General features: G+C 36.1%; 2 protein-coding genes across 2 annotated transcripts in view; one reads left to right on the top strand and one right to left on the bottom strand.

Moving 5' to 3' along the window:
* Positions 1-22,294, bottom strand: part of LRRIQ1 (leucine rich repeats and IQ motif containing 1) — a 291,039-nt gene that overhangs the window by 195,625 nt on the left and 73,120 nt on the right. The window lies entirely within an intron of this gene.
* On the top strand, positions 1,774-21,906 carry TSPAN19 (tetraspanin 19). The gene is made up of 9 exons (XM_007113382.3): positions 1,774-1,838; positions 7,444-7,536; positions 7,627-7,699; positions 9,601-9,725; positions 13,183-13,257; positions 16,694-16,804; positions 19,289-19,432; positions 20,344-20,427; positions 21,704-21,906. Exons 2-9 carry the CDS (start codon positions 7,456-7,458, stop codon positions 21,770-21,772), a joined length of 762 nt encoding a protein of 253 aa, XP_007113444.2. The 5' UTR covers positions 1,774-1,838; positions 7,444-7,455; the 3' UTR covers positions 21,773-21,906.

Below are 22,294 nucleotides of genomic sequence, written 5' to 3'. Positions count from 1 at the left end.
TAAAAATGAGGACATATTAGTGATTGCCACTAATGGAGTGGATGGGATTGGAGGAAGGTGGTTATGGTGATAAAAGGGCAACGTGAGAGATCCTTGTAGGGTTGGAACTGTTCAGTATCTTGACTGTGGTTAATTAGTGAGCATATTCAGATGATAAATAGTGTATTACATAATACACACACAAATGGATACAAATAAAATTGAGGCAATCTGAGTAAGATTAGCAGATTGTACCAATATCAATATCCTGGTCGTGATATTATACTAGAGTTAACAAAACGTTACCATAGGGAGAAACTGGACAGAGTATATAAGAGGTATTTCTGCATTATTTCTTTAAGCTGGATGTGAATCTATAATTACCTCAATAAAAATTTATTTTAAAATATCCTAAGTACTAAGAGGACAGTTAAATAAATTATGATAAATCCATAGAATGGAATACTATACAAGTCCTTTAAAAAATGGGTACATTTACTGTACTCCTGAGGAAAGGTAGCCAAGAAGAAATAATTGAACAAAGGCAAGTGGCTGAAAACTACGGAGAATAACATCTCTTTTGCATAACTACACACACGTACACACACTTTTTTCAGACAGAAACTTTCTGGAAGAAATTGAGGAACTTTTAATTTTCATTTCATACCTTTACGTTGAGTGATTTTTTTATCATGAATATGTATTACTTTTATAACTTTAAAAGCTAATTTTAAGATATTCAATTTTACTCATAACCTCCCTCTTCCAAAAGAAAACAAAACAAAACCAGAACCAGTGCAAAATGCTACCCATAATCAAACAATTAAAATGCGATTCAAAAGCTTTGCTAGGTGGAAAATTAGATTTTTTTAAAACATGGCTATAAAGCAGAATGTACAGATTCACAAAACTTTCTATAGAAAGAAAGGCAGGAGAATAGGGTAAAGGAAAGAGACATTTTCATTATATGTCCCTCTCTGCTCATCTACTGGCTCTTTAGATCAGCCCTGCCCAACTACATATTTGAGCAACATATTTGACTTTAAATTTTGTAGTAGCAAATTTTTAAAATGTAAAGAGAAACAGGTGAAATTTTAATAATATATTTAATTCAATCCAATATATCCAAAATATTTTTCAACATATAATCAATAGAAAATTATTAATTATAAGGCCAATGTAATTACAAAGTTTACATTTTTGTTTTGTAAAATAATTCTTCAAAATCCGATGTGTATGTTACACCTACAGCACATTTCAATTAGCACTCCCTGCATTTAAGCCCTCAATAGCCACCTGTAGCCGGTGGTTACAGGATAGGACAGGGCAGCCCGAGATGGATCCCATTGCAAACAGGCTACAGTAAATTACTTCAAGTTGACAATACATCACTTGGAGTTGGCTAAAGCTGCCAGAAATTGGAAATTTTAAGGAACTCCACCCTTCAACTGTAGTTCTTCAAGTTCTGAATGAACTACCAAAAATCTTCAAAACTGAAAGGAGCCTCTCGCTCCACAGACTCGCTCAGCCTCCCCCTGGGCGCGCGGTCCCCCGTTCGCCCTAAAGCCTGGCCGCCGCGGAGAGGGGCCCGGCTCCGCCTGCGCTCCCGCAACTCTGCCTCGCTTCCCGCTACACCAACCCCGGCCTTGAGGGGTCTCGGCTCACCCAGCCGCAGCAAAACCTTCGGCTTTGTTGGAAAACAGCGCCCGGAGCCTCCAAACAAAGAGTAACCACGGCAACTGCCAATCCCAAGGAAGATGGACCTTACCGGTGCCCCAGTAGGACAAACTATCTCTACTCGAAACCAGAACGAACGCTTCATCTCAGGAGCTGAATAAGGAATTTAAAATTTCTTTCAGGTACGTTTTAATATTTAAATAATTTTGGAAAGTATTTAATAAAAAAGGACCCTTTGTTACAATTACCCAAGTAGAGGTAGACTGACCTTTAAATTGTTTCTGACCTATCTATATTTATCATGTGCATCTAGTAAATGTTGAGTTGCCCATGTGTAAATTGTACATTCCACAAAACCTTAACCCTGAATAGTGATTTGTGGGGACTGGAAGTATGGAAAAAATGCCAATAAATTGTTTGCCTTCCGTGACAACAGTTTCTTTTAAAAAAGAAAAAAAATCAATCAATTATCACACAATTATCAAAATCAGTTATGAAAAACTTCTAAGTGAATGGATGTGTGGGGTGAGAAATTTCAAAAATTATTTTCTGTAATATGTTTTACTGTAAAATATTGACGGTGACACACACTGTTTTAATATAAAACTTGAAGTTTAAGTATATTTCATAATATTTAATGTTAACTTAAAAATTCATCAAATTTTCTTTTTTGGTGTATAGTGTACAAAATGTAAAATTTCATTTTAATTAATAACAGAGATCCCTGATTTTAATTTTCTTGAAGTTTGCAAATGAAGCATTAAATTCCAAGGGGAAGTAGTTAAGCATAATTGTAGAAGATATCTAATATACAATAAGCTAAAAGCAAACAATTTCATTGAGCCTTTGAAAGAAAATAGACCATATTTCCTGGTAACAACTGAATAATAAAATGTATTGTGTCAACTTAAGAATTAATAATATAAAGTGAGAAACCAGTAGACTTTTGATATTAAAAAAACACATTAGTTCCTCGTTCAAGAAAGATAATGATTTTCAAAAATAAACTACTTCTGGTTTCAGAATTAAATTTGGGTATTTTCAATATTAAAGTCCATGCTCAAGTAACATTTTTTCTTTTTTTAGTTTAGTTTTGTTGCTAATTTATAAACTATCAAACTCTTCATTTAAAATGCTCAGACTAACATTATGTTGAAATTCACATTTAAAAAATCTTAAAATTTTGTTTGTAATTATGAAATTATTCATACTTTTCCCAAAGAATATCAAATCCATTAGTAATAAATTAATTTCTAAAACTAATTTTAAACAACTGATTTGAAGATATTGTCTGAATTGCTTTCCTTCTTAATGCTTACCTTGTCAAACAAATTGATAGCAAAAAAGAAAAACACTGGAAGTTCTTCTGAAGATAAATTAATCCATGGTGCATGTCTCTGCAACTCATACTTTCAAGTTACTTATTAAAAAGAAAAAAAACCTACTCAGGTTAAAGGATTATAGACAAAGTAACATAATCCACTTTCAGCTATAATTTCTAGGAGGAGTGCAATTAAAGAGATTTTTGCTAAACGCTGCCTAGTTAAACAATAGTTTCAAGTTGAACTGATTTACAATCTATGACTATTTGCAAATTCTTAGCAAAGCACACATGATCCCTCACAATCTTTACTGAGTCTACTTCTCCAGCCTTATCTTTCATCTCCTGCCACTCTACCCACGCCCTTGTGCACTTCACTCTAAAGCCTGTGAACGCAGTGTTCCATCTGTCTTGAAAATTCCTGCCTCTACCCTGTGATTGCCTGACTGGGACCCTCTTAATCATCCTTCAAGGATTATCTCAAATTCATTGCCTTTCTGAAACTTCCCAGCTCCATTATTCCCAGTCCCCACACCCCCAACACAGTTCAGAGTTGGCCACAGGCTTTATTACTTGATTCCCTAACAGTTTGTCTTATTTATTCATTTTTTGTGTTCCCATCTCCTGGCACTGAGAAGGAACTTAAGAACAGTAATTAGAGTATTATTTAACTAGTGATAAATGACACCTATGAATAGGTGAATTATTGTAAATTGTCCTTCCCTATAGCATTTATACTATTAAAAAATATCTCTGCTGTTGGACCATTTATTAACTAATCAGGAAATGAACCAAAGAAATACCATACCAGGACCTTATTTGAGTTAGTTTAAAAAATTCTTTGTCTATAGCAAAATAAAAGTCTACCACACTACAAATATTTACTTAGGAACTGCACGAACTTCCATATCTTTGTGTAAGCAAATCTTCATTTTCGTTGATGTTGTTTTTAGTATGTGGGGCTTGTGGCTGAAAAGATCACACGTGACCATCTCTTACCATTCTATGCAAACGTGGCTATGGGATCCCTTGGCTAAGACACCTTGTTTGTTGTGTTTAACTCTTTAACTTGAACTGCTTGCTATGGTCTGAATGTTTGTATCCCCTCAAAATTCACATGTTGAAGTCCTTACACCCAATATGATGGTGTTAGAAGATGGTACATTTAAAAGGAGGTGATTAGTTTATGAGGGTGTATCCCTCATGAATGGGATTAGTGCTCTTAGGAAGAGATCCCACAGAGCTCTCTTTTGCCATGTGAAGATAAAAGAAGTCTGAAACTCTGCATCTTTATCTCAGACTTCCAGCTTCCAGAACTGTGAGAAATAAATTTATGTTGCTTATAGACTACCTAATCTGTGGTATTTTGTTATAGCAGCCCAAATGGACTAAAACCCTACTGTTCTGAAGTTACCATGAACATCCTCCTTAACCAAGTCAGCTGACTTTGAGAGTACAGAATTCTCTCTTTTTGACATCTGTCTCATGTAACATTATTTTAGAAATTTCTTCCTCGATTGGTTTCCGTGAGATCATGCTTTGCTTATTTTCTCGTTTCTTAAAGTCTGCTTTAAAAAAAAAATCCAAATTCCTAATTATATCATTCTCTACAATCAAACCTCTGCTCATTTTTATCTATAGTTAATCCCTCATCTCTTTCATTTATTCCCAAGATATCAGGTCTCTACGGATGACTCCCAGTTCTGCATAGCTTATGCTCTCCACTTACCTGCACTCCATTTCCAGTGCTTAACCATAAGGGTGTCTTTTACCAACTCAAACCCAATTATTAAATATTAAATTTATGGCATTTATGAAATTTTTTCAAACAATTCCAGTGATTCTCATTATTCTTTTATTTTCCCATTGTAAAAAATCTTTCTGATCATCTTTGATTCTTTCTTGCTTGTAGTAAAGCATATTGAAATGTATCAAAACCCTCTTTTTCTCCCTCTAATTATCTTTTTACTGCCCTTTCCTATCTATCGGTCATTTTGTTCGGCTTTTCGCACCCTAAATCACTTCTTTCCTTCATCTCGGGCACATAGTTACCTCTGCCATCAACTGAGAATTGCCATGTGATTAATTGCTATGTGCCGATGGAATATGAGCAGAAAAGAAGTATGCAACTTCCACCTCACTTGCCTAAAAGATACTCGCCTGAGTTTACTCATCCTCTTCCTTTCTGCTGACTGTAAAGGATTACACCGTGAGCAAATTTGGGAGCCATATATTGAACAGGCTGGAGCAAGTCCCATGTTCCTAAGATGATTTCCCAGTAGAGAACCCATTAACCATCTTGGACTGAGAGAGAATAAACTTCAGTTTAGTTTCGTGTTTGGGTCCTTTGATAAAACATTTTAGCCTTGACTCTACCCTGCTAATTATTATAAAATCAACAGTCAAGCCTCTGCCTTCAACATTTCACACCAGAATCACTGCAGAGATCTCATTCATTAGTCTTCTTTCTCTTTCTCATTCATAGAGAAACAGAGGCTAGGTTTTTGGGCTTAAGTTCTCATTCAGACTGTAGGACAGGATCACAGATTTCTCATATGCTGCAGTAAATAGAATTGAAGCCAAAATGTAGATCTACAACATCTTGGACATCAGGCAGTCTTTCCAACTGAGTGTCCCATCCAAATAATCCAGGAACTGGAGGAATCCAGGAATAAGACTAGAGGACAGAAACTGAAGAAACCAAATGATAGTGGGAGAGTTTGAGGCAGAGGGTGGAAGATAAAGCCTGGAGAGACTCCTGAAGCTGGGAAGAAGTACCTCGGAAATTTTTAGGAGGAATATGGCCTTGGATTGAAGTAGGGAGGGAAGTGCATGGATGCTAACCTAGACACCTCTTACTTATTCACTTTCTAAGGCATCTTTCAGTTTAACAAATGGATTGGTTTCTTCCTAACTAGGGACAAACAGCTTCAATTTAGTCCTACTAACTCTGCTTTTGTTACCGAACCAAACTTGGGTCTGCTCGCCCACACGCAGTAAAGCCAACCTACTGACACCAGGTTGTGCTGAAGGAAAGTACGGCATTTATTGCAAGGTGCCAAGCAAGGAGAACAGGCAGCTCCTGCTCAAAAGACCCAAAGTCCCCCATGGCTTTCAGGGAAGGGGTTTTAAAGGCAGTGTGAGGGAGACGGTTGCAGGGTGCATAAACAGCTCGTGCACAGTTCTCTGCTCGGTTGGCATCAAGGTGAAGTTTCAAGCATCATCAGCCTTCTGGTTTCAACCAGTCTAGGGTCTATGTTCTTATGTCAACAGTTTTCATCTGGTGCGGGTCTGCTTCCTATAAAAACAACTTACGAATGCGTGTCAGGCCTTTATCTGTGTCTTTCAGGGAACTGGGAGTTGGGTGATTCTGCTATGTAGCAGATTTATAGTCTAAATTGTTACCAGTTCCCCAGCCCAACAGCTCTTCTTTGTTTCTACATCTTCACATTTCCCAATCACTAACTCTTGAGTCAGCCTTCTGAGACTCAAGGGAGGCCTGGGAGGCTAAAGCAAAAGCCTTTTACTTCAAAGGACAGGGACACAGGGACTTGTATACTGTTTCACTTTCACCAGGTCAATTATGTACAGCATGTATTGAAACATTGTAAACTACAATACTTTTTAAAATACTGAGCCAGCTAGAATTGAAACAACCAAGGAAAAAAGAAAACCCAGAAACATACCCAAGAAAATGTAAAACCTCCATATCTAATAAACCAAGCACCAAAACCGTTAAGTATTGATTTTTACATAAATGTTTTAGGAAAATTGGCTATCTGGAAAATAATTTTTATTTAAAACCACCTTAAATTAGTTCCCTTCCTTATACTGTATACCAAAGTAAATTGTAAGCTCATTAAATAATTTAATTCACCTATTCATTGATTCATTCATTCAATAAATATCTATTGTTATTGTACCCACCATGTGTTAGACTCGGGGTTGTAATGGTATACAAGATCTACTCTCTCCGCTTAAAGACTTCAGCGTCTACATGGGAAGGAAGACAAGTAAAGATGAAAATAGGCAACAAATAGAGATTAGGAAAAGGCTTCCAAGGCTAGACCTCAGTGAGGAGTTAACATTATTCTGGGAAAGAGGAGGACAGTCAGATGTCAAGGAAAGGTTTCTAGCAAGGAGAACAAGGTGTGTTATGACTGGAAACAAAATAAAATATTTCATTTTCTGAAAACTGCAAGGAGTTCAGTAAGGCAGCTATTGACATGTTTTACAAATGCCCTCTTGGTCTCGACTGCCTGGCCAAAAAATGCAGATAAAGAAAGACAGGTACAGTTTCAAGACATCTTCAATATTTCCTTATATTCAGGAGAGCAAAGGGGAATGTTATACTGACCGCTGGTATGAGAAGAAAAATATGCAAATAAAGGATGTGAGTAGGCAGAATTATTTAAAGTTATTATTGTGGTGAGTGTTTATTGTAAAAGTTGTGTTTATCTTTTCAGAATCATCAGTATATGGGGAGAAAAAGGATGTTAAGGAAAAACAAAACATTAATTTTTAAATACTTTCTTAATCTCATTAATGGAGCTCTCTTGGTAAGTATCTTCATAATTATTTAGTAAAGAAAATGTGCATTTATATTGGCAATTAGTTCAAAAATAAGTATTGGCTATCTTTTTTTGTAGGTTCTTGGACTTTTACTCATGGGATTTGGTGCATGGCTTTTATTAGATAGAAATAATTTTTTCACAGCTTTGGGTATGTATCTATTTTCCTTTCTCTAAATCAAACAAGGCATTCAGTGTTAAATAATTGCATACATGATTTATTCAGCAGGTGGCAGTATTTTTCTAAAATTCATTAAGTACTGTCCAATTTTTCCTCAGAAAGTCTTTGCCAATTGTTCTAAAAACACCTTATTAAATAATAAGACTTAAATCCAAGACCATAAAGGAGAGGGAATTTTGAGAGAGAGATCTAGGAACTTTGGGCAAGAGAGATGAGAGAAATGGAAGATTGTGGTTGTTCTGCTGACTCTGGACTTTTACAGATCTATAGACTTGAAAGGATAATGTGGAGATCAACATAGCTTCACTGCCCAAGTTAAATAATCTCTTTTAAAACTCAGTTACCATAACCTGTCACCATCACATGATTAGAAATAAAATAAAATATTCCCTATGGAAACAACTTAAATGTACATCAGTGGATGAATGGATAAAGAGATTTTATATATATCTATATATAGATATAGACATATAAATCTATCTATCTATATATATAGATAGATAAATATCATATCATTAGGCACTATCCCATGAGCTGAGGATACATAAGTATTCAAGAAAGATAAAGGGCCTGTCCTCATGGAGTGTAATTCCAGTGAGGAAGACTAAAAAACAGCACATAGAATGTTCATAATTTGACCCCTGCAAACCTTCCCAGTCTCACCTGCCTGAAATTGTAAATGCCAGCAAGGCTGAGTTTCCTACACACACTGCACCATTCTGTGTCTTAGAATGCTTCCACCATTCCAACCTAGAGACTTCCAATTATAATTTAAAGCCTAAGCCCAGGTGTTACCTTCTCCAGTAATCTTGCATATCTTCACCTTCTACCTGTACTAGATTAGGTGCTCTTATACCCAGTGGTGTGCTGGTAAATGTCCTGGGATGGAGTCTCAGTTTATGGTATTTGCTGATTTCTGTGGTTTAAATAATCCCATGATGGCCAATTTCAAGGTGCCAGTGTGGACTGAGTTGGTTTACAGATTTTGTGAAAGTTTAACAGTTGGCTTTTATGTGCCAGAACAATCTGGTTCCAGCACACCACTGCCCATTGCCTCTACTCTTCTCCCATAAAACCTAGGGCATATTTAATTTATTTATCTCCCTTTAAAAACAAATTGTTGGGCTTCCCAGGTGGCGCAGTGGTTGCGCGTCCGCCTGCCAATGCAGGGGAACCGGGTTCGCGCCCCGGTCTGGGAGGATCCCACATGCCACGGAGCGGCTGGGCCCGTGGGCCATGGCCGCTGAGCCTGCGCGTCCGGAGCCTGTGCTCCGCAACGGGAGAGGCCACAGCAGACGGAGGCCCGCATACCACAAAAAAAACAAACAAACAAATTGTTAAGCACTACATCTGTGCCATAGCACTAAGCATTTAACAGTTAGCCTGTTGACTATATAAATATATATAGTCTCTAGCACAGACAGCTCAGTCTAGATGGGGAGAGAATAAAATACAGTTTTAACGGGGCCATATTAGCAATAAACTCAGGGTTTCATACATGGGAAACTTAACCCACATGTGTTAAGTACTCAGAATATTTTTGATGAAAGAATGAATGAATATTAAAATGTTTGGAGGTACATTAGACATAGAGGAATTCACCCTAGAAAAAGTCATCTTCTTTCATAGAAGACAATAAAGATAAGGTAAAGTTAAAGGGATCTTCTGAGATTGAAGAAATTCTCTATCATGTCATTAAAGGAAGAAAAGTTGTTAAGAGCAAGTAAGAGGTGCTAGAATGAGGTTAAAAAAGAGAGAAAGAGAATCCTAGTGGTTTGTTAACAGCTGCCTAGGAAACCTTGGGTTGCTGCATTTATTATTAAATAGAAAACAAATATCACTTAATAATAGCTATTTTGTGGTTTCCACAGATGAAAATAATCACTTGATAGTATATATTTCTCGAATTTTGATTGGAACTGGTTCTGCTACTGTTCTTCTTTGTCTCTTGGGTTATTTGGGAATTCACAATGAAATCAGATGGCTTCTAATTCTGGTACGTATTTCATTTCAATAGCCTGAATTTGTATCTTTGATTTTCAGTGTTTGAGTCACACATGTGAGCAAGAATGATTTATGTCACTGTAACACTGCAGTACAATGTGCTCTTGGGAGTAAGGCCATGAAGTGCCCCCTCCCAAGAATCTTTTCTAGGTAGAATTTTCTTGGTGAGTTTCCCATGGGCTAAATCTGGACCTCAACACCTACACACTTAGATATTAATTTTCAACACAGAGACAATAGGAATCCATCTCCTAGGGTGAACTACAATTAACCAAACTTAAATCTGAAGACTAAAATCAGAATACAGTATGTTAAAGGCAACGAACAATGAAGTTCAGCAGGGAAAAGGAAACATGGCCTGTAGTCGGCACATTTTCTCCCTGTGGGTGTGCCATGTGGGAAGCTAACTTGTAACTGAGATCACAATTTATAATTTAACAAAAAGAAATACAACTGCTGAAAGGGCCAGACTCTGGCATCTGGCTAGCACACTATCTCTCCCCAGGCATATAACATGAAAAGGTAAATTATAATGAACATGAGCCATTTACCATACGTGGAATAGGTATGGATCACAATCAGTGGATTCAGGTAAAATATAGCTTTTAACATTTTCTTTAAATCAAATTAGTTTTAATTCACAGGCACTTTTCTGTGAAGCAGATAGGAAATTCAAATGTATCCAACTGTGCCCCTCTTTTCAGGAAGAATGCAGAGATACTTAGCTTTTGTGTAGTGCTGAAAGTCTGGGTGGTCATTTCGGATTCTGTTTATCAGTCTACACCAGTTACCATGAAAGCACTCACTTTCCCAGCTGATGTGGTCCCTTCAGGACTACATATTCTGCTGTTTGAATGGCCTAGGACAGCAAAGGCAGCGCTGTTCTTCATCCAGTATATACCAGTACAGGCATATCGGTGAAATTCTTTTGTGAAGGATTGGCAAGTAACCATTACCTCAGTTCCTTTCCTGCAGTTCCCCTTCCCTGAGACCTGAGACATTCAACCCTGCCAAGGACACAGCAATTAAAGGAGTCATGCCTGACAGAGGAATTAGTTACTGCCTATTGTAAATAATTGCTGCCTATTATTATTTGAATATTACCCATGGCAGAGGCATTTTAGGCAACACTGGAAACCACACCTTCATTTCCCTCTGGGTCTTGCCTCCTTACCATGGCAATGCCAGGAAGCCAAGCGCTAGCCCCCATTGCTTTGAGAATCTGCAGACTCTAGGATCAGTCTCACAATCTTTTTAGTCTAAAAAAGACCTCACTCTCTCTTCTTACTCTCCTCAAAGGCACACCCTCTATTCTCAAATTTTATCTTTCTCTTCTCCCAGGGCCTATAACATAATTTTCTCATGGGGCTTCTGATTTTGGATATGGAAACCAGGACAGAAATGATTTGCAGGAAAATTTTAATTTTCTCCTTGCCACAAATTCCCATTTAGGTAAAGGAGACACAGAGCCTGCTATTAATATAATGTTGTGGTTTGAGGATAGGAAAGGAAGGGGGCAACTAGAGGGAGAAAAACATAAACATCTTATAAGTTTCTGCCTCATGTAATTCAAGTATTAATGGACTATGACTAAGAAAGCCTGACAGACCCCATCATAAGGAATATACATGCTACTAGGACCTGATAGCTTAGATCCTGAAGCCAAGATGCCATTCTCCCTTCTGGGCGGTCCATGGAAGGGTATTGCAACATTTTGTAATCACGACACTTTTGCTATTCTCCTCTGAATTTACCAATACTTCTTTGATGGACACACTTTTTCTTTAACCATGTTAATTCACATAGTCAAGCTATGGGCAAATCTTATATAGGCCTAAACACTATTCTCTGGCTTAAAGGTGATTTTGCATGCTCCTACTCTAATCAAATAGATATTACTTTTGCATTTTAACTCCTTGGGACAATTTCACTTACCTGTTAAAAGTTCTCCAGCAGTCTCTCACTGTGCTAAGTGCTAATAACATATAAATACACTGAATATTTCTTCTGTAGATATCTAACTGCTGTTAAAAAATAATTTTCAAAGGTAAAATCATGAATCACCTATATGAAAATGAGCATGTCTCAGAGACTTTATTTATATAATTAATTAATAGGGGAACCAGTAAGAAGTAACGACCAGTTTAAATAAGAATTAAGCTTGTGGAGATTTATATTCTCTATAGACTATTCATTTGCATTTTCATGAATAGTAATCATTTGCATTGCTATGGAAACTTTTGTATTACTATCAGAGTTGTATAAGTTAACTCTTTACAGAGTTGAATAATAGTTTAGTCAAAGGTAACATTTCATACTCCCATTGAATCAGAAACCTGGGAGGGTCCACAGACTATAACCAGCTTGCCATTGAAAAGAAACCCAGTGACTTTTTTAAAACAATTGTTTTGTGCAGTTTTCCCTTCCTCGACCTGTCTTCACTACTATCCCTTGGCAGTGAAGATTAAGTAAGGTGTTGTGTGTAGAAGTATTAAAAATCTAAACTTCTAAACGGATCTAAAGACCATATTTTTGTCTCTGAAAATAGGAAATATATTTGTCAAGTAAGCAATTTTAATGGACAATTTTAAAGTATTAAATGTTTAAAATAGGTGAAACTAAGAATACTAACAGTAAATCATCCTTGCTTATATTGATATTTTAGTTAGTAAAATATTCAGACTGCTAACTTTAAAAATTATTTTGAATTCTAGATAATATGAGTCACTATGCACTGCTATGATGAAGAAGATTGCCGTGGCCATATGTTTAAAAAAAAGAAAATAGTCAAATAATGTGAAAATCATTTTGTTTGGCTTTGGATAGAAGTATTTTCAGTTTTCAAAGAAATAGTCCAAATGTGCATACAGATTAACTTTACTATTGCCATTGCTTTTGTTACTTTCTCATTATTTTTATTGTTGTTGCTGTTGTTACTTTGTGCATGATGGAATAGTTTACATGGTAGGTCACAATTTAGTGGGCTCTCCACTGGTAGCAGAATGGTGTAAGTGGAGGTCTAGATATTTAAGTTCCCCTCTATGACAGTTTTAGATCTGAATGAAGAAGGTATCATCATCAACTCCATTAGACCAAGTAGTCTGTTAGGGTTCTCATGAAGCACCATCACTTCTTTCTATCTTACTCTTATCCAAATGTTCACTGATTTTCTTTCTTTGCCTTTTTTTTTTTTTGATAGGTAAGAAGTGGATTTATTTAGAGAGAAACACACTCCACAGACAGAGCATGGGCCATCTCAGAAAGTGAGAAAGGCCTTTCTTTGCCTTTTGTTTCAATAATTTCACTCGTGTATGAGAACAGGAAACTTCAGCAATACCTATGTATATTTTAAGACTGTACATTTCATGTGATGTGCATTTTCCCATCATTGTAGCATCTAAAAATATATTAGGAGCATAGTTTTCATTTCTATGTTTCTTTTGTTTTAGTATGCAGTACTGTTAATGTGGGCCTTTGGTGTTCAAGTTGTACTTTCAGCACTCATCTTCACAAAGAAAGAGGAGGTATGGAAACATCATCCTTTTATTTGAAAAATAAAGAAAAGCAAATACTTTAGATTATTGAGACCTAAACCTATATTAAAAGCTAAAGGTAAATGTCTTTGGGGGAAAAAAAGGATTCAATGGAAGTACTAAAATTCCATATAGGAAGGGGACGGGGTCAGATTGGAATGGTGGGCTAGGACAACTTGTCTTTAACTCTGTCTGCAGAAGATTGAGAATGTTGTAAATAACAAAGAATGTAGGGGAAGAGGAGATGATGCTTATTGTGGGATATCCAAAATTGGCCCCCCAGCCAACCCTGGCTGCCACTACTGACTCCATCACTGTACTATATTCTATTTTTGTAAAGAAATATCTTTAGACTTGTACTAATTTTAAATTTAGCAATTTCATTTAAATAAGATTATTGAATAATTCATATATTTTGTACAGGTATGGTCATGAGTGATACAGTTAAGTTAACTAGAAAAAGATTTATATTTTTCAAGTCAAGTTCAAAAAAGCACATAATCAATTACCTGAAAAAACTTTTTGGTAGCAAAACTTACCTATTACAGCCTACAGACTTTTAATTCTTTAAGAAATTTCAGTGTTTCAGTGCAGTCAAGGTCTGACTTTGTCTCATGGGAGACTCTCCTGTAGCAATAAGAGCATGGACTTGAAGTCGATCGGCATGTGACTAGATAACAACAAGCCATTTAACAGCCCTAAACCTATGTCTTCATCTACCTACCTTATAGAGTTATCATTAACTGACAATTATAAAGTTCCTGTTATAGAATAGCTATTTGAGAGCTCTCTACCTTCCCTTAATTGATTTTGAAGGAGAACCTGATTAATTTCTAGGCTTCCTAGCCTTCAGATTCTTTCTATATATCAACTCCTAATTAACGGCCAAACCTCCACAAAATCTTTCCTATACAACACCATTGCCCTCCAACTTCATTTGTTCTCTTGTGCTTGGCATCTATCCTGGATATCTAATTATCTAGGGCCTGTTGTTAATGGTTTGGCATTTGGAGCTAAAATTTCTTCTTTCCATATCCAAAATGTGTGTGTGTATGTGTGTGTGTGTGTGTGTGTGTGTGTGTGTGTGTGTGTGTACGCATGCACACACTCAAGTGAGTCCTATAAAGCTGTTTTGGTGGCAAAGCACCAGATCCCAACCCATCAGCCTTGAACTTTTGGACCTGGTGATGGAACCTGAATATCACACTTAAGGACCCTTAACACATGAATATAGTTAATCAGTATCACCCATATTTATTTAAGTATTATTCACATACTCCTCTCTACCTATTTTAAGAATAATAAGAACTATCATTTAATAATAACTACCATGTACCAGAGACTGTGATAATCACTTTATTGACACTATATTATTGATCCTCACAGCAACTCCTAGAGATGCATTGTAAATCCTTCTTTCTAGGACAGGAAACTGAGGCTTTGAACGGAGAAAATACATGCTGAATATATCATAGCCAAATGAAGGAGTCTGCACTCTAACACTTATTAACTGATCCCAGAAATGACAGCTTTGTTTACATCACTTGCTTTCTACATTCAAACTGGACTGAGCTCTCATGAGCCTCTAAATATTTTATGTCATTTACAGTGCCTAACTCAGTGTTGGAGATGCACTAGGTCTTCATGGGTTGTTTGTCAAATTGAATATGTGTGAGGGAATTTTATTTATATAGTAGTCACCTAGATTATATATGAAAATCATTTTTACTCTTATGTACTAAGGTGTGATTCATATGCACTCTGAATCTCCCAAGTAATGCTTTAGAAGGTAAGTAAGGACTTAAGTCTGCCCCATCTCCACAGCAATACAAAATGGAAAAACATCATTTTCTATTCTAAATAAAAATTAACTTAGGGAATATGTTAAATTGATTACTTATACATCTAAATAACATGTTATTTTATTCCAATCTTCTTAAATGTATTAAAGCATAGATATGTAAGCGGGTAAAAGTTTAACTTGTACAGATGTCTTAATTATTGTAGTACTCCCACCAGTTATTTAGTTTTCATTATTAAAGAACAGCATATTACAATGAGAAATTATTAGACTAGAATCCAAATGAGTTATATTTAGAAGTCTCAGCTCCTCTTCTTTATTCATGTAAACAAAGCAAATAATCATAGTCTCTGAGTATCTATATCCGTGTTCATAAAATACAAACAATATCTGGCCTTTCTACCTTTTTTGGGGGGGGCCGCACCGTGCAGCATGTGGGATCCTAGTTCCCTGACCAGGGATCAAACCCTTGGCCCTGCAGTGGAAGTGCAGAGTCCTAACCACTATACCGCCAGGGAAGTCCCTGGCCTTTCTACCTTTTGCTATTTAACAGGACCAAGTTAGGAATTAGTTATGAAAGTCATATAAACTTCTAAATGCTTAAGAAAGTTCCTACTAAAAACTACCTCTGCAAAATCTAGATTTCAAAATAGCAGTTTTCCCCCAAACTTTCACATGATTGTTTTTGTTTTAGCATTGTGAAAAGATAATTTTTTTAATTAAAAATCATAATTCTTGTAAAAATATACAATAGACACAGGTCAATAATTTTATTTAACATCTTGTTTAATGCAGGAACCAGTTAAGATATAAAAACCAATTCAAAGGAGAGTCCAAAGAGAAGACACTACAAAACTGAAACAAAACAGGCTTGGAAAGGAGACAGATCAATTCCATCCCCACCAGGAAAAATTCATCTGCATTTCTCTGACAAAGAATCATTTGCCTAACTACAGTTTTCTACAACTTACAAAGTTGTAAAATAAATTAAAAACTAGGAAACGTACAGACTCGTAGAATCAGAGGACCCTGAAGGTATACTAGAGAAAGCCTAGTTTTCATTGAAAAGACCCTCAGTCATTTTTTTTGGTCCATTTAAAAGCCTTTCACAGGGCTTCCCTGGTGGCGCAGTGGTTGGGAGTCCGCCTGCTGATGCAGGGGACACGGGTTCTTGCCCCGCTCCGGGAGGATCCCACATTCCGTGGAGCGGCTGGGCCCGTGAGCCATGGCCGCTGCGTCTGCGCGTCCGGAGCCTGTGCTCCGCAGCGGGAGAGGCCACAACAGTGAGAGGACCGCGTACCGCGGGAAAAAAAAAAAAAAAAAAAAAAAAAAAGCCTTTCACAATTTTTCCTGAGGGTGTAAAAAGAAATGTAGAACCCTTCGACATTCAGGAGAACAGCACATAACTTTCTCCCTAATCAGAAAATAAGTCTAATGTAGTCTTCCTATAGATCACAATGTGAAAGACCAAAGGCCTCCACACTCAGATTGCTAAAAATAGTTATAAGGAAGAAAAAAAACACCTAGAAATAATTAGAAAACAACAAACTTACTTTGAATACTTTTTATGAGGAACCATAAGGAAAGTTTCTATCAAATTTTCACTTTTAATAAAATTTTCAACAGGTTCACCAAATATGGCATGATAAAATTGATTCAGTCATTTCTGAGTATGGATCTAAGGACTTGCCTGAAGACATACCCAAGTGGATGATTCTAAATGCCTTGCAGAAAACAGTAAGACGAAATTAGCATAAAACTAAAAATTAGACGCCAAAGGTGACCGCTGCTGAGAAATGGGGAGAGAAGGAAGGACAGGGGATGGGGCACAAGAATTAGAGGCTCTTGTATTTCGTCTAAACCAACAGGGTGGGATAGGATTGTCTCAACTTACAGATCTTGAGTTTTATCTTTCTTTTGTAATGTGTATCTCCTTTTCTGGGTTAATTGACGTGCATTTTAACCTGAATTCATGTGTAAAAGTGTTGGGAGTCTACTGCCAAGTGGAATAATCTACCCTGTCGCCCCCATGGGGAGATAGGGTCTAAGCACAGCCCCTGCTGGCAGCACCTTCCTGGTGGTTACCATTTGAGCCTGAACATCAGGTTTGCCATGCAGTAACTTTGTGATACTGGATAAGAAACCTTCTTAACTTCACGTACCATATTAACAAAATAGGCAGAATAACCCCTACCTCTGGTTGTTAAGAATAAAGGAAGTAATGTAGGGAATATAGAGAAAGCCTTGGATCTGGGACGTAGTAAGCAACTAATACTTGTTAGCTAATGTTGTTAGCATTATTTTTTTCACAGTTCAGATTTTTCTCGGCAAGGTAAGGGACTGTGTGTAGTCAGCCAAATTGTTTACAAGAGTAGATCAGCATGGGAACATGTGCTTTATACCAAAAAAAAAAAAAGCAAACATTTAATAGCACCAGGCCCTTTTACAGGTGCTTTTCATATATTAACTCATTTAGTCCTCCCAACCCAATGAGGTAAGAACTGTTATCTTCGTTTTATAGATGAAGGTCAGAGAAATTCAGTAATTTAGCCAGTGTCACTTGGCTAATAAGTGGCAGAGCCAAGATTCAATCCCAGACAATCTAGCACTAGATTTTGTACTCAGCTACTACACCAGAGCCTCACATAAGCGTAGTTATTATTTTTAGTATATTTAATAACAGAAATGCTTTTTAGGAGAATTTAAATGTATTATAAATGATTTTATTCATATTATTTTTTTCACTGATGTATGTGATCTGAACATGTATTGCATTTTCAGATTGCATTATGACTGATAGCAGGGTATCAAACCTTCCTAAGGTCATAAACTGGTAATTAGGAAAACAGTTCTATATGTATGACATCACTATTTTTTTTAGCTATTATTTTATTGTATTATTTTTTTAAGATTTTTTTCATTGGAGTATAATTGCTTTACGATGTTGTGTTAGTTTCTGCTGTACAGTAAAGTCAATCAGCTATATTTATACCTATATCCCCTCCCTCTTGGCCCTCCCTCCCTGCCTCCCCCCACCATCCCAGCCGTCTAGGCTGTCACAGAGCACCAAGCTGAGCTCCCTGTGCTATACAGCAGGTTCCCACTAGCTATTTATTTTACACATGGTAGTGTATATATGTCAAACCTAATCTCCCAATTCATCCTACCCTCCCCTCCCCTCCCCCAGTGTCCACATGTCCATTCTCTATGTCTACGTCTCCATTCCTGCCCTACAAATAGGTTCATCTGTACCATTTTTCTAGATTCCAAATATATGGGTTAACATACAATATTTGTTTTTTTCTTTCTGGCTTACTTCACTCTGTATGACAGACTCTAGGTCCATCCACGTCTATTATTAATAAGAATCCAGCTTACAGTTTCTAGCCATGAATATCATTGACATAGTATATGTAGGTTTGATTGTTTAAAGTAACTTACAATATCCAAACTCTAAAGCACTATTTTAGTCATTCGACATTTCCAAGACTGACAAGATTGTTGGTACATATTGGGACATAGGGAGTACTGATGTTATAACTTTCAATAACAAATTTAGAAAATAATGAACTACAACTTTCTCTTATTTTCTAGGTGACAAATATATAAGCTGATTTTTTCACATCCTCCCAACTCAACCTGATAGGATTGTAAATGAGACATTTAATAGATGTTTGATCATTTCTATGACTATTTTCCTTATTAACTTTTTGGGGGTTTTGTGGCAACTTTTCATGCAATACAAAATATAAAGTTAACATCTCACATTAACCCTAAGAAAGTAGTAATAACCTTGAGTCTTTATGTATATTAAACACATATGGCAGCACATGTTGGATAAATTATAAAGAAAACTGTTATAGTTAAGAGAAGGTGTGGCTAAGGTGATTCTCTCTTCTGTTCTGGGTCTAAACATGGTTTAGTAAATCAAGTATATCTTTCATCCTGAGCTTCTATAAGGTAAATTCAGATATAACAATTTCATTCATACATAACCCACTTATATGAGTAGAGATCTTTAGCTCTGGTTAACATCAACCATAGCAGCAACAAGGTAATGGATTAAACAAACAAAAATATACTTATTGTTTTAATTCACTACATTTGAATGGAGAATAAATTAATAAATTTATCACAAAACCACTTTAATATGCATAGGAGTCATATAATTAACTGTATTTTCAATATTTTACAGTAAAATTTATAGAATCTTTTTTCTAGTTACAGTGTTGTGGCCAAAAAAATTACACAGATTGGATGCAGAATAAGAGTAAAGAAAATTCAGAACAGGTGCCATGTTCTTGCACAAATTCTACATTAAGAAAGTGGCTTTGTGATGAGACACTGAATGCAACTTACCTAGAGGCAAATGTAAGTTAAGGCTTCTCCACATGTTTACGGTAGCTTTTTTTTGCAAGTCATTTTAGAATTATGAGCAGTTTTTTATATTAAAAACAATCTCATTCATGGTTACTAGGTTCTTAAGCAACTTAACTAAAAGGAAAGCACAGAGAGATGAATTGTATTATTTGTTATATGACAAATTAATTAAACTTGCTGGAGTATGTGATATAAGTTCTCCTAGAACTTGGGATACCATCAACTTTCTCCTCAACCATCCTTTGATGAAAGAGGCACTTTTGACAAATCTCTGTTGTGTAGGATTGGTAAAGGAGCTGCACTAGCAGAAGTAAAGAGGCATGAGGTTTGGCAAAAACTGAGGGAGAAAACCCCAGCAGTGACAAAAATGGTGTTTAGGTAAAGGCGGCAGAAGCAAGAGTAGAGGTTCATCTGTAGCCACTGCTATTTACAGTTACAGAATATTGATAAACTAGGGATTTCCATTCCAAGAACTTCTTATACTTTTGTAGTTTATATACTGATGTTATTCTATTTTTAAGATGTATCTTTCAATAACATAATTCATTCATAGATAAATGAAGCATTATGTTTCTTAAAAGATTCTCCTATTTGGGAAGTATCACTTTAGGCAGTAGTATGCTGAATTACAGTAGTATGTAGAAAATCAAATCCCTCTCAAAACTAAATTTCTGATTTCAACTACATGACAACATCTTAGCCACTTTAAAAGCAGCAACCGAGGTGTCCTGCAATCATATGAAGCTTTCTGGGCTAGTAAGTCCAGTCTCCAGTTAGACATTGACTTGCTTTTTAGACTTTGGTAAATTACTAATCTCTATGTCTCTTCTTCTTTGTAATGGAATTATGTACAAAAACATTTCCATCTCCATGTCAGCCTAAGTTCTTTTCCTTAGGGTTGTGAAAATAAAATCAACACATGGTATCATACTAATGCTTTAACATTAATTGGAATTAACTTTGGACTTTTGGCTTCAGAGGTAAGCTTTTGTTTATATGTTTAAAGATAAAAAATTTAAGTATAAACTATATAGGATAAACTGTAGAACAACCAGATGGAGACCTAATCAGACAAATTAATCCAATAGGAGCCAGGACACTGAGACTGTTCACACCCAGGAGAGGAATAGGTCCCAACTGGAGGTGATATCCCTAAGTCAGCCTGGGTGGAGCCTGTTAATAAGTTATCATCCTGGGAGGTGGTGATTTCATTGCTTTGTGATTTTTTTAGAAATATCAATACTTCATATCTTGGCAGTGAGAGGACCATGTTTGGCAGTTCTGCAAGCTGGCAAATTTCTTAAATCTAGGCTGATGTTTGACATTAGTAAATCTATTCACTCAAATACTCATTCGTTCATTGCCTCATTCATTCGTTCAATAAATTTGGAGGGGGGGAGAACATCTACTGTGTGTCAGGTGCTGTACTAGATGTTAGAGATAAAATGGGAAGCAAAATCTACATATTCCTTGACCTCCAGGGTGCCAACTGCAGAATCAAGGTTCAGAAATAGTATTTCATTCTCCAGTTTCAGTGAAGACTGATGAAAGCTAGTGAAGGCTATGGATTCAAAGAAACTGTGAGAGTGGATAGATTATTACTGTGTAGACTAAAATGTTGGAATAAATATGTAACGCATGGTTTAGCCAAAATAGGATATCAAATTTAATTTTATGTTGATCCACAAAGGCATTGACCTAAAGTTCCATAAATTCTCTTCAGCTGGTAACAGTGTTAGTCTCAGGATAGTGGTAAACAAGACATTTTTATAAGCACCGATATCATTCTTTTAAAATGTTTATTCTCTATTCATGCTGAGGTATTTAAGGCAAGACTGAATGGGGGATATCATCTGTGCTCCATTTTATCATCTACCCTTTGCAGACCACCTTTCATGATCCTGTAACAAAAAGAGGGAGTTTTGTAGGAGTGATGACAAAGTTAGAAACATGATGAATACAAAACATCAGCAGTTCATCAAGGCATCTAGCCCAATGATAGCCCATGTAATTAAAGCTGAGCAGTCTATTCCTTAGCCTCCTCTATAAATGAACTTGGTGACAGCTGGGTTACCCTACAAGACTCATTCTGCAGACTTCTTATTCACAACCATATGTACCTTACTCTGAAATTTTCTAATTCTCCTTGATCCCTTTTCCATTTACAGAATACATTTTGGTGATTATATAGTATTAGCTTTACAAATTATTCTTATTGATTACATTTTGATCTCTTATTGTTTCCTTTTTTTCCAGGTTTTGCAATTCTCATTAACCATTTCCTTCTTCAGACACATCAGGAATAGAATATATGCAGAAAAGTGATCTTTAGATTTTAATTTGTCCAGAAGAAACCAGTTAATTCTCAAAACAATCACGTTGTATTCTTCTAGTCCAAAAAACAAAAAAGTTTTGAATTATATTCATTAAGTTTAAGATTTATTCGTCATCGATTATATGTAACACAGAATTATTGGATATTTTAATAAATCAGCCCATGAAATTTTTATTAATTTGGTTTTTCAAAATATCAAATTCTGGAGAGATTGGAATTGACATATATACAATATTGATACTATGTGTAAAATAGATAACTGATGAGAACCTACTGTATAGCACAAGGAACTCTACTCAATGCTCTGTGGTGACCTAAATGGGAAGGAAATCCAAAAAAAAGGGGATATATGTATACATATAGCTGATTCACTTTGCTGTACAGTAGAAACTGACACAACATTGTAAAGCAACTATACTCCAATAAAAATTAATGTAAAAAAGTATCAAATTCCGTAGCTCAGGACTTTACCTTGACTTATTTTATGAATTCAGAGAATATCATCATATATA

This window comes from Physeter macrocephalus, chromosome 6, assembly GCF_002837175.3.
Source record: "Physeter macrocephalus isolate SW-GA chromosome 6, ASM283717v5, whole genome shotgun sequence".
Classification (NCBI taxonomy): Eukaryota; Metazoa; Chordata; class Mammalia; order Artiodactyla; family Physeteridae; genus Physeter; species Physeter macrocephalus.
This window is presented reverse-complemented; position numbering and strand designations above follow the sequence as displayed.

Coding starts and splice junctions, on each gene's coding strand:
- TSPAN19 (XM_007113382.3), top strand. CDS start 7,456: ATGGGGAGAAAAAGGATGTTAAGGAAAAACAAAACATTAATTTTTAAA. Junction 7,537..7,626: donor TCATTAATGGAGCTCTCTTG/GTAAGTATCTTC, acceptor CTTTTTTTGTAG/GTTCTTGGACTTTTACTCAT. Junction 13,258..16,693: donor TCTTCACAAAGAAAGAGGAG/GTATGGAAACAT, acceptor AATTTTCAACAG/GTTCACCAAATATGGCATGA.